Below are 13,337 nucleotides of genomic sequence, written 5' to 3' on the forward strand. Positions count from 1 at the left end.
GAGAATGAGGACTTGGTAGTAACTTAATCAAAACAGATATTTGATTAACATGGATATATGTAGTGCCAATGGCACAATATCAAAGGGTAAAGCAAAGAATGGAAAAACAATAAATTATATAAGCACTCCATGGCTCAGCACCACCCTACATCTCCTCCCTGGTATCAGTCTACCACCCTACCCGTGCCCTCCGCTCCGCTAATGATCTCAGGTTAGCATCCTCAATAATCAGAACCTCCCACTCCCGTCTCCAAGACTTTACACGTGCTGCGCCGATTCTTTGGAATGCACTACCTAGGTTAATACGATTAATCCCCAATCCCCACAGTTTTAAGCGTGCCCTAAAAACTCATTTGTTCAGACTGGCCTACCGCCTCAATGCATTAACCTAACGATCCCTGTGTGGCCTATTTATAATAAAAAAAAAAAAAAAAAAAGGTTCCTCGCATCATGTTCTCATACACTTTATGCAGTATTAGCCCTCTGTGTCTGTACTGCTACATACTTAGGCAGGTAACTGGTTCATGCAGCTTTACATGAACACCTGAGCCTTACACTATAGCTGGTCCGAATAACTAAAGCAATTGTTACCATCCACCTCTCGTGTCTCCCCTTTTCCCCATAGTATGTAAGCTTGCGAGCAGGGCCCTCACTCCTCCTGGTATCTGTTTTGAACTGTATTTCTGTTATGCTGTAATGTCTATTGTCTGTACAAGTCCCCTCTATAATTTGTAAAGCGCTGCGGAATATGTTGGTGCTATATAAATAAAATTATTATTATTATTATTATACAATGGGAATACAAGCAATTCTGTTAGCACACTACTGTTCTGTTATTACAATTCAACGACAATTATCGTCAGGCTTGTCTTTGACCTACTGCCTAGACCAAAAGGGCATCACAATACTATTAGGCCCATCACAGTCGTCCCTCTGTCTCTCTCTTGGGCAATACAAATCGTCGTACAGGCCCCAACTGGCATCTACAGTAGTACGCCATTTGTCCACAAGTACCTCATAAATCTGTCACTTTGTACAGTTGTTGCGCTTGCCGCAGTAGTCCCCTAGAGCACGTTCCTAGTCCCCTTTGCTCCATACATCTACACTGACAGTTACCGCTCAAACAAACGTTCCTTTTCTACAGCTTAATCATTTTTCTCTGCCCTGGCTCTCGATATGGTCCCCCAGCTTTGGGTCTCATCTCCAGTTCTGGTCACTCTGATCTGGCTACTAGATTCTATACTCTGTTCTTTACCGCATCTGGTTACTCTGTTCTGGTCACTCGATTCTGGTTACTTGATTCTTTGTCAGAACTGGTTAATCTGTTCCTTGCTTGGATCTGGTTACTAGGTTCTTTACTCAGATCTGGTTACTCATAATGGTGGTTATAAGCCAACTTTACTGTATTGCAGGTCCGTCTTGTCGCTGGTCCAGGCACCGACTCCTCCCCTTCTCTGCCCTCTTGGGCCTCTTATAAACAATAGCTGCACAACAACTGTCACCTGACTTGGTGTTTCCTTTAATCTCTTTCCCTCAGAAACCAAGTTCTTCATCTTACAGTTCCTGCTGATGCAATTCTTTCTTTCCGTTTGTTTAGCTTTGTAGTTCCTTTGAGGGTCCTCCTTGTTAGACCTCCGTTATTCAGTATGTTTATCCACCAGCCAAGGGGCAGCAGCAGCTATTATTCCTCATGCCTACATAGGAGTTGTGCCTGTCATAACCCCAACAGGTGAGCATAACCATCACTCTCCTACTTTCCCACCATAGGGTACCACCCCTATTGTGCGCTTTGTTTCCCACTTCTAGATTTACACATTCAGTACGTTACAGCATGTGCTAGCAATATACTCTAATGGCTCATTTAGACAAGCTAATAATGTGTTTGGAAAAATGTCAACTCCTGACTTATGGCCCATCTAAACAGCCGAGGAAAAAGCTAAATTTTTGCTCAATGGGTGGGATGATTATTAAGCCAGTTTTAAAAAAAATCATGGTTATCGGCAGCCCATCGCCCTGTGTAAGCAGGAAATTTTGCTGCTGATAACATGACATTTTATAGGCACCAAAAGATCATCTTGAAAATCATTCATTGCACATATTACGTCTTTGGGCTGTATAGACATGCCAGCAAATGGTCACTGATCATCTTGAATATAGTCAATATCATAAGGAGTTGTCTGGTTTTGTAAACACCTGTTCAGAACGTTAATCTTTTTGCCAGATTAGGGAGTGACCACTTTGTTGGTAGTGGCATTCCCCTACATTATACAGACATATTGTTAATTTTAACGGACATCTGTAATACTTCATTTTGCCTGTGGAGGAGCTGTCTAAGAATTGCTCACCTTCTGTTAGATACCCCACACGTTTCAGTTGATCACTAGCACTCCCAGCAATAGGACAGCTTGTGGTCACCTGAGAAAACCCTTCTATTAAAATAAAATATGCAATTTGGACAAACTGTTTAAGATACAAAAAAGTTACCATATATTATAGAAGATTTAATGTTACTGTCAGTGTAAACCCCCTAGATTATTCTTACTTATTGTATTTTTTTCTATTTTCAGGATAACCACATGCAATTACTTACCTCATATGTATGGTTCGCCATGGTAAGCTGACAAACCCACACCCTTCTATAAGATAAGACGCAATATTGCAAATAAACATTAATGGGAACTTACCCATTGGGTAATGGGAAGATTACCTCGTTTCTGATCTGAGGCTGGGCTTCTACAGCGTGACAAGAAAATTTTAACTTTATTTATTTTTCATTTAAATTAATTTTTACTTATTACTTATTGTCTTCAAATCATTTTAAGACAATTTTCAGCAAATTCGGACATCTTTCGCCTAAATTATGGGCTTCTGTTATTTACCTCATATATGACCTGAGGCAACGTTTCTGCAATATAAGGCTACTTTCACACTTGCGTTTTTTTTAATCCGTCACAATCCGTCGCTTTTTGAGAATGCAGGATCCTGCAAAAAAATTTGCAGGATCCTGCATTTTCCCATAGACTTGTATTAGCGACGGATTGTGACGGATGGCCATCCGTTTCATCCGTCGTGCACTGGATCCGTCGGAAAATAGCGGTCCGTCGTACGAAGAAAAACGTTCATAGGAACGTTTTTTCTGCACGTCGGAAAATCGGTCAGCGACGCATCCTGCGCTGTCCGTCGACGGCTATAATGGAAGCCTATGGACGCATGATCCGTCGCTGACCATCACACACTGGAATCCAGTGACGTATCCTGCTTTTCCCCCTCTGAGCATGCCCCGAAGGATTTTCAAAATCCGGAAAAAGTCTCTCTCTCTCTCGTCCCCGTACATTTAAATCCCGGAATTTGTGTACAACACATCCGTCATTACACTGGATCCATCACACACAGTTTTCTCTATTTTTGTGACGTCCTTCGATACGTCATTTTGCTGCATCACTACCGACAGCAAAAAACGCAAGTGTGAAAGTAGCCTAGCAAGAAGTGTTTTGTTCATTTTTATTCTTCTTCTTAATTGTTACACCAAGTTCAAGGATCATTTTAATCGGTCTTTTTTTTTTCCTGTGATATCTGTTTTTACAATGTGCATCACATAGATTCTGCAGGTGAGCGCGCAATCAGCTGTTTTGAGGTAACAGCTGATAGCTGACAGCCGCCATCTTGCCGATCACTCAGACAAGAAGAACCTGTCAGTCAATGATCGGAGGGCGGTGGTGTGCCAGGAACAAGAAGAAAGTGCATAAGAGCTGTAAGCACAGTGCACACCTTGCTTCGATTGCGACTAAAACTGAAACCCTTAATTATGAGTGTAGTATTCCCAAGGAGGGTCTGCGCACCTCCTGTCTTTACTCCCTAGGGCTCTCTATAGGCTAACAGCAGTAACTGGGATTGCTAATGAGTTACTTAGAAACGCTGACTTGGGCTCATTGGTTTTGGTAACCCACTGTATGCTCTCCATGGTGGGTAAGCTTGATACTTTGATATATTGGAACTTATACCCCTACAAATGACCATGTGAGAGGGGGTTATGTATAGCAATTTTGCTGGCATATTGCATCTTTTTCCATCTCTCCTTTTTCAGCCATTTATTGGGTAAATGGGCGTTGAATTCATGCTCTTATCTTCAATCTATACTCACTGAATAATATTGTATTCTACAAACTGTCTTACCCTTGCATGGCTCATTTGAACTATTTGATGATTGCACACTGTGTCGCTGAATTTGTTATTTATGGAGGAGCATGCATTCATGTATCAAGTTGCTACAGTTTAGTCTTTCTCAGTGATTTTATACCTTGCTCTCTTTTAGAGCCTTAAGTGTTGTTCACATAGATACTATACCTTGTATTTACAAGGATATTCTACTGTATTACTGCTGGGGAGTCCTTTCAGGGGGTTGGCTTTATGAGCCATTTGGTATTGTATGTAGGTCACATGTGTGACCGTTTTAAATGCTTTTAATATGTGTTTTGTGTGGTTTCTGTGTTATATAATATAAATAAAAATGTTGTACTTTATACTTGATCCATTGCCTCAGGTGATCCCCTTTCTATGATCTATGCCTTGTTGCTCTCTCTTGTACTGTATATAACACAGCTCACGCAGTATATAACACAGCTCACGCAGTACATAACACAGCCCACGTAGTATATAGCAATGTGGGCACCATATTTGAATGGCCTTTTCTTAACAATCCTTTCAAGGTTGCGGTTATCCCGGTTGCTTGTGCACCTTTTTCTACCACACTTTTTCCTTCCACTCAACTCTCCATTAATATGCTTGGATACAGCACTCTGTGAACAGCCGGCTTCTTTATCAATGACCTTTTGTGGCTTACACTCCTTGTGGAGTTTGTCAATGACTGCTTTCTGGACATCTGTCAAGTCAGCAGTCTTCCCCATGATTGTGAAGCCGACTGAAACAGACTAAGGGACGTTATTAAACGCTTAGGAAGCCTTTGCAGGTGTTTTTGTTAATTATTCTAATTTAAGCGAGACAATGACTTTTGGGTTTTCATTGGCTGTAAGCCATAATCATCAACATTAACAGAAAAAAACATTTGACATAGATCACTCTGTTTGTAATGACTCTATATAATATATGAGTTTCACTTTTTGTATTGAAGAACTGAAATAATTTCACTTTTTGATTATATTTAAATTTTGTGAGAAGCACTTGTATGTTAGTACGGACTCGCCTGAAGAGATTACAGTCGTTTCTCCCACAGAAAATTTCATACATAGAAGAAGCACAATCCCACTAGTCTCATTATTCTCATCAGCTCAAGCTTCAGCAGCTCCCAGTGCCAAACAGAAATATGCAACTATTGTTTTCACATCACTGGAACCTAAGCTAACCATGCTCTGAAAATGACGTTGCATCCTGGACAGATAATTTGTAGCTTTCATTTTTTTTTTTAGTCTTTTAGCATAGCACCCATCGCCATTTCCTTATCCTGGCCCACTGCTTACACCAAGATCCTCACTGTGCATGAATAATATGGGACCAAAATCTAAAAAAAGCATTACATTGTTGGATTTAGTAGTGTACAGTACAACTAAGTGACTTCTGACAGAATTACATAACAGGTACAAAAGTATTGAATGAAGACCACTGATCGTTGGATATTTAAATTTGATCTTTGGCCATATAAAATTCTCGCTCCATTCATTTTTAGATATTATTCAATGATTTCATAACATTTTGACCTTAACTTTCTCACTTTAGACATGGAAAAATGAATTCATAAATTGGGATCCAGAGGCGTTTTGTAATATTGAATTTTTTTTCTATTCTTCTGACAATCTTTGGACACCGGACAACTATATTTTGGAAATGTAAGTTTGTTTCATACCAAAATACTAACAGCTGAAGATGATAAACTTATTGTGGTCTCTTTGGCTCACAGAAACATTGGGCTGTTTACAATGGACAGCGCGAAAAGGGAATCTAACTCTTTGTAGTGCCATCATAATCCTAAAGTCATGGCAATGCAATTGCGTGTGCGATCAATACGTTTGATCATTGATTCAATATTCAATATTTAAGAGATATATAAGTGGGTCCAGGACCCTGGAGATCAGCTGTTTAACCTCTTCCCAAAAGTTCGTAATCCCAGTCCAAGACCAAAAAATGTGATACTGTGTTTCCACCACAGAACCACAACGCCAACATCTATCTGAAATTGAATGATTCGATCTATGAAGGAGATCAGGAGTGTGATACCAAAATATTAGTATTTTATATTGATTCTCCTTGTAGAGAGTGCAAATAGAGGACTTAGCTGATTTTTCCAAAAATAATGCTCCAGCTCTGGGGCGACAACCCCTTTCCCAAAAATGGACTCCCATTTGCACATATATGGATGTTTAACCTGTTGGCCTCCTAAGGGTGAACTCAGAATTTTATAAATTTCACATATTAGCGCTTTAGTCGATGGTCCTTTCCTGCAGATTCTCTCAAGGTCCCGTCGGTAGAGAGACCCCAGAAGAGCCATAGAGTGAAGAAGCAAAATGCTTTATCTGCAGATATTGGTGGAACTCTTTGTTAGTAATAGGGTACTTGGACTTGACCGCATCAAAATTGAAAAACTCCAGCATGTCCCCGTCACCTAAGTCCGCACACCTAAATAAAGGATTCAGGTACGCCCTGTATTAGCCAAAAAGGAGGCCTCATACACATTCTGCTCGAATTGTCGTGTATTGGTCTCCTAGACTCATAAAGGGTATGCACTTTTGAGGGTCATATACCAAGGAAATGTGCTCCAGACTATGGAATAGTCTAAGGGTGAGCAAAATTATACCGATAAGGGAATGTGCACACGTGGAGTAAGAGTTCTATATGATTTTTACGTCTCTTGGCAGCTGAAAAACACATATTTTTGGTGCTTTTTTTGCCCTGCGTTTTTGATTGATTGGAAGTGAAGTGAATAGTGAAAAACGTAGGGCAAAAATGCACAGAGAATTGACATTCTGCAGATTATTTTTGCACCAAATCTGCAAGTCAAAAATACTCAACATGTGCATCACACGCCAGGTTTCTCATTCACTGTTTTCAACACTTTTTGCTTCAGGTTTTGTCCCAAATCTGCTCAGAAAAACACGACAGAAACGCACCAACTGTGCAACGTGTGCACACAGCCTAATACCGATAATTTTTTAAACAAGTTTTTTGAGGCTTAATATAGCAACGAAATGTACCCAAGAAGATCTAATACCCTATGGATGAGCAATATAATACCGATATCATGTGATCACTTGTGCTATACATAGCAAAGTATTGGCACTGCTATGTATGGCTAAAATCATGATCTCCTATGAACGTAAGCTAAACACTGTCATTCACAGGAGGATTGTAATGACAGGCACAGAGGTCATCAGCTGTTATGGCAACCCATCAGTGACCCACGACCATGTGGAATGATGTGTCTCCCTGCCAGCGCGTGTTAAATGCTGCTGTCAGAGATTGACAGCAGCATTTACCAGGTTAACAGCTGTGGGTGGAGCTCCACTCCATCCGCGGCTGTTAAAGACACATGATGGCTAATAAAATCAGCCATTATCTGCTGGGAAAGATGCATGCTTGACATGCTCGGTCATCAAAGTAAAGGACCTGACCTTTGACGTAAATGTACGTCAAACGTCATGACTCCCCAACAATATATAATTGTGTAAATGCATGTGTTATGTGCATAAGTGCATTGTATATAAGCTTGTGCACATGTTTGTACTATACATTTGTAAAGTATTTGCAAGTTGTTATTATATATATATATGTGTGTGTGTGTGTGTGTGTGTGTGTGTGTGTGTGTAATGAATATGCAAATAAATGTGTTATTATATATGTACGTGGGGGTCTGGTAAAGGAAGTGGGATCAGACAAAAGTCCTGTACAAGGTTGCTTTGATCTCAGTGTCTGTCCTTGTAACAAGATATCTTTGGATCCGTGAGTTGATTGGAGACTCTGAATTATAGCTATATCTAACTACATTTCGTAATTTTTTTTCTTATACAGGACAGAGGCAGATAGTAAAAACCCTGTAACCCCTTTTTACCAAATTTCCTACGATGGATTCATCAGCGCGGCAAAGCCTATACGAATAGTTAGTAGCTGCAACCTAAATATCTTCTATTATCCGTTTGACACACAGACTTGTAATATAACCTTCGGACCTTATATTTCTGACGGTAGGTTTCGAAGCGTTAATCCTGAGCCTATTTTGCAGAGTAAACATATGAGCAAAGAGTCAGTAATAGATTTACGCCATTAATAACCTACACAATGGTATATGAGAATTGATGGAGTCGGTACAGCTACAGTCGTGGTCAAAAGTTTAGAGACTAATACAAAGTTTGGTTTTCGCGCACTTTGCTGCTGCAGTGTTTTTAGATCTTTTAGTGGAATGTTTCTCTGGTAAGCTTTTCAGAAGTATTTATACTTTTATTGACAGTTACATCAAGTTTATGCAAAGATTAAATATTTCCAGCATTGTCCTTTATTTTTCAAGAATTCTACCTTCACCCTGGCAGCTTGATATTGACTTCTGGGTGAAATCCTCACTGATGACCACTCGTTCTGGTATAATCAGTGCTTGGAGTTTATCACAATTTCTGTGCTTTTGTTTGTTCTCACAGTTTTTGAGGATTGACCATAGATTCCTAATGGAATTAAGATCTGGGGAATTTCCTGGACGGTACCCAAAATTTCAATGTTTTGCTCACCGAGCCACTTGGTTATCCCTTTTTTCATGTGAATTTGTGTCCATCATGCTGGAGAAAGCATATTTCATAACTAGTGATGAGTGAGTGTGCTCATTACTGGAGATTTCCGAGCATGCTCGGGTGGTCTCCGAGTATTTTGGGCATGCTCGGAAATTGTTTGTGTCCCCGCAGCTGCATGATTTGCGGCTGCTAGACAGCCTGAATACATGTGGGGATTCCCTAACAAACAGGCAATCCCTGCATGTGTGACTCAACCATAATTTCCAAGCACGCCCAAAATACCCAGAGAACACCCGAGCATGCTCGGAAATCTCCAGTAACGAGCACACTCACTATTCATAACCAAATTGCTCCTGGATCATTGGGAGAAGTTGGTTTTGGAGGATGTTTAGTTTATTCAAGGCAGATTTCTTAGGCAAATTTACCTCCATAGATGAAAAGCCCCCACACATACAGTTGTGCTCAAAAGTTTACATACGCTCTGCTTGTCTGTGTTGCCTTACACATATGGAGCACTGCAGAGCTGACTGCTCTGCCCTCCAGAACACACCAGACTGACACTCAACCTGACACACCCAAACTATACTTCAGGGTTTTTAACTAGCAACCTGTACCCTTCAGCCACATGGAAAACCCGGGCCGGGAATGAAACAGACTGCAACACTACCATCTGCAGTCTGTTTCAAATCACAAAAAACCCAGAGCAGGTTTTCCCTAAATCTGCCTTGAACAACCAGCATGTCCAAGACCTATAATCACTTCAGGCTGCTTTGCAACCACAGCTATGCCTGTGACTGCAATGCCCTCTCATGGCATGTCTCATAGTGACCCTCACATGTAACACTAGTCACCGCCTCACAGCTATTAATATCAGCCCAAAGCTGTCTGCCTAGCTTTTGCTGGTTATTAATTATTGGGGAACCCTATGTAATTTTTTGGGGGGTCCCCCATTCTAACAACCAGTAAAGGCTAATTATACAGCTGTGAGATGATATTATTAGCCTGGGCTGCTCCATGGGTATTACACTCTTCCCAGACTATAAACATCTGCCCCCAGCTGTTGGCTTTCCCTCTGCTGGTTAGGAAAATTACGAGGATGCCCATGACATTTTTTCACACGCACTGTACTAATTGTATATGTCATTGACATCTTTATATCTATCTATTCTATGTATATATACTGTATGTAATCCATCTATTCTATGCTGTTGGGTCCCGCTGTGATTTTACTGCACGCGGTTGCTGAATTGCCAGCTTTTCAAAGGACATGGGTGTGTAAAAATCGGACGGCACTTGCATGGTCCGAGTGCTATGCAATGTTTTTTATCACTCCCATTGATTTGCATTGGCGAGTCGTGTCCGATACACGTGGCAAATTACAGCATGCTGCAATTTTTTTCTCAGTCCTATTTCAGCTGAGAAAAAGGTTGCAGATGAGCTGTAACTTATAGATTAACATTGGTGAGAGTGCAATCTGATTTTTTTTTTTTTTTTTATCGGATTGCACTCGTCTGTTTTTCTTGCAGATGAGTATGAGCTCTAATTGTGAAAATTGCATGTGGGCTTGGAGGCAGGGAGGGGGGGCCCCAAACTGAATTTTTGCCTCGAGTGCCAGAAAATCTAGATACACTTCTGCCACTGGGCATCACGTGTCATTCCACCACATCACAGCCCCGGGCCCGTGAGTGCAGGCATCACTGGAATGGTGCCTGCGCAGGAGCTGAGTACAGGTTTTTTTTTATTTTCTTTGGGCCAAATATTTAGTTGAAGAAGGGGTTGTCCTACTAGTTGACAACTCCTTTCATCTTCAACTTGCTTAACTGTTCACAATAACATTAATTTTGGCCAGAGGTGCCTAAACGTTTACATGCCACTGTAAAATCAAAAGAACTGTCCTCAGAAATGTCGCTAACGACTTTTTTTTATTTTGTAGATGTAAACTTCATCTCGGAAGTGAACTCCTCTTATTTATATGAACAAACACAGAAAGTTTTTTTCAGCATTGGAGAATGGAATCTTATAAACTTGAATGTATCAGATATTGGAAATCGAGCTCAATATCAGGTGTGTGGTGGGTAAACAGTTTATGAATTTAATCTGCTGTGTGATTCGGGAAGGATATCATGCTGTATTCCTCCAGCCAAGAGAATTTACAATATGTGCCAGAGATAAAATATCCCACCCGGGGTGGACACAGGTGCTACAGTGCCCCTCTATAATCCTCATCTGGGCCTGGTATGCTCTATTGTACCATATATTTTCAGCGATTCTCTCTATAGGTTGAATGTGTCTGTATTTACTGTGCATACCTTTCATGCTTGTGACCAGCATATTATTGTGAATATTAGTAAAGGCAATAGGTGCTGACCCTACTTTATATTGGAAAAACCTAGTGACAGATTCCCTTTAATGTTAAATTAGATTTAAATAACTTTCCATTACATATTTATATACTTTCTATGTATTCATTTTTATTTCTTCCCCCTGTTCTAGATCACTATTAAAAGGAACTCCTCAGTTCAAGTCATTGCTTTTATCGTCCCAATTTGCTTCTTGGTTATCCTGGATATAATTGGCATGTTTATACATTTGCGAGATACGGAAAGACTTATGTTCAAAATCACAGTCGTGCTTGGTTTTGCTTTCCTCCTTGTCGTTCTGAACCAAATTCTCTCTACATCTGAGAGTCCTCCATTGTTGAGTAAGTTGTGTACTGGCACTTAGGCTAATACTTATTGTGCAATGACTTATAGATTTATAAATCTAATCACATAGTCTCATATCAAATTACTCCTACTCCCTCTCAACAGTGTCTTATTTTGAGAGGGAGTAGGAGTTAGCTGTGGAAGCGAAACAGTTGACAGAGCTGTGCTGCTCAGCTCTGGAAGTGTTTACATGTTTAAGGTTATGTTCACATCATGTTATTGCCAATTGTCAGTGGCTCCATTAGTCCGGGAAAATGAGATTCAGGTGTGTCTACCAACGGGGCCATTTAATGTTTAATCTCTTTTTATTGAAGATTTTCAAAATATATAGATGGCATTGATACAGGTTATAAAACAGAATACATTGTGAAACAAACCATATACATTCTTATGTAATGAAACAACACAACTGAGTTTAGAATTTTTATGATTGAAATTACAGCTTGCAGCATACTCAATTATTTCAGATTTGGTTAAATGCAAAATTTCTGCTTCAAATATAAGAAGAAAGGTTGGAAAGATGTGATCTGTGTTTTTAAGATATTAAGAAAGCAAGATAGATAGTTAAGTGGTGAGAAGAAAAAGAAATGGGGAAAAATTTGATGGCGGATAAGCACAAAAGAAAAAAGAAAATCATTATCCCTTGTGTAACAGTAATGGGGATTACAGAAATAGGATATATTGTCTCCACGCTATCAGAAACGTATGCATTAGGCTATGTGCCCACGTTGCAGAAATGCTGCGGAAATGTCCGCAACTCCCTGTCGCGGGTAAAACGCATGCGGAATTCGCATGCGTTTTCCCGCAAAACACAAGCGTTTTGCAAGCGTTTTTAGCTTGCGCTTTACAAACGATTTGAAGCATCGCTTGGAAAAGTGATTGACAGGTTGGTCGCACTTGTCAAGCATAGTGCTTGACAAGTGTGACCAACGTTTTACTATTGATGCTGCCTATGAAGCATCAATAGTAAAAGATAGAATGTTAAAAATAATAATTTAAAAAAAAATGGTTATTCTCACCTTCTGACGGCCCCTGATCTCCTCAGCGGCGCTCCCGGTACGTTACGTTCCCAGGGATGATTTGCGCAAAGGACCTTTGTGACGTCGCGTGACCGTGACGTCATCTCAGGTGATTCGCGCAATGCATTCCTGGAAACGGAAGCCGCTGCTTGCACCGCTTATGAGATCGGGGGCGGTCAGAAGGTGAGAATAACCATATTTTTTATTTTAATTCTTTTTTTTTTTTTTTTACAAGAATATTGTACCCAGGACCTGGAGGAGTGTCTCTTCTCCTCCATACTGGGTACCATCCGCATATGAAGCGCTCACTTTACGCATGGTGGGTATAGCCACATGCGTAAAGTGAGCATTTCAATGCAATCCTATGGCGGCGGAATCGCCGCTATTCCGCAGAAATAATGAACATGCAGCAGATTTCACCTCTATGCAATTCCGCAGCTGGAAGATCTGCAGCATGGGCACAGCAACTGCGGAATCCCATAGGATTGCATGGGAATGCTTTTTAAGCGTTTTCACTGCGGCAAAAAATGCGGCGGTAACGCATAAACAATGCAACGTAGGCATACAGCCTTAGTGGTACTGTTGAATTTGGTGGTTAGGTCTTCCATTTTAGAAAGACGGGTAAAGTTGGAGATTAAAATGATTTCCAATATCAGAGAAAAAGTAGATGAGCGTCTGTAAAACAAAATCTCAATAGCCCCATTTTCTGACATTTGACAGACCCTGAGAGGGTGCACAACAAAGCCACCTGAGAAGAATTGTCCACTCTTTTTCTTCTGGAAAACTGAAAAAAAAACAGATTCCCAAAATGGCTTTAAGCTATCACAACTCCATCATGTTTACAGTGGGGAAAATAAGTATTTGATACACTGACAATTTTGCAAGTTTTC

The 13,337-nt window shown here is 40.4% G+C and overlaps 1 protein-coding gene across 1 annotated transcript in view; it reads left to right on the forward strand.

Annotated features, from left to right (window-relative positions):
- LOC138648629 (5-hydroxytryptamine receptor 3A-like) overlaps positions 1–11,556 on the forward strand; it is a 28,405-nt gene extending 16,849 nt beyond the window's left edge. Inside the window, exons 3-8 of the mRNA XM_069738416.1 lie at positions 2,568–2,612; positions 5,731–5,840; positions 8,017–8,189; positions 10,657–10,787; positions 11,217–11,424; positions 11,534–11,556. Coding sequence (XP_069594517.1) covers positions 2,568–2,612; positions 5,731–5,840; positions 8,017–8,189; positions 10,657–10,787; positions 11,217–11,424; positions 11,534–11,556 — 690 coding nt within the window. The remainder of the gene's footprint in view (positions 1–2,567; positions 2,613–5,730; positions 5,841–8,016; positions 8,190–10,656; positions 10,788–11,216; positions 11,425–11,533) is intronic.
- Positions 11,557–13,337: the final 1,781 nt, after the last annotated feature.

This window comes from Ranitomeya imitator, chromosome 9, assembly GCF_032444005.1.
Source record: "Ranitomeya imitator isolate aRanImi1 chromosome 9, aRanImi1.pri, whole genome shotgun sequence".
Classification (NCBI taxonomy): Eukaryota; Metazoa; Chordata; class Amphibia; order Anura; family Dendrobatidae; genus Ranitomeya; species Ranitomeya imitator.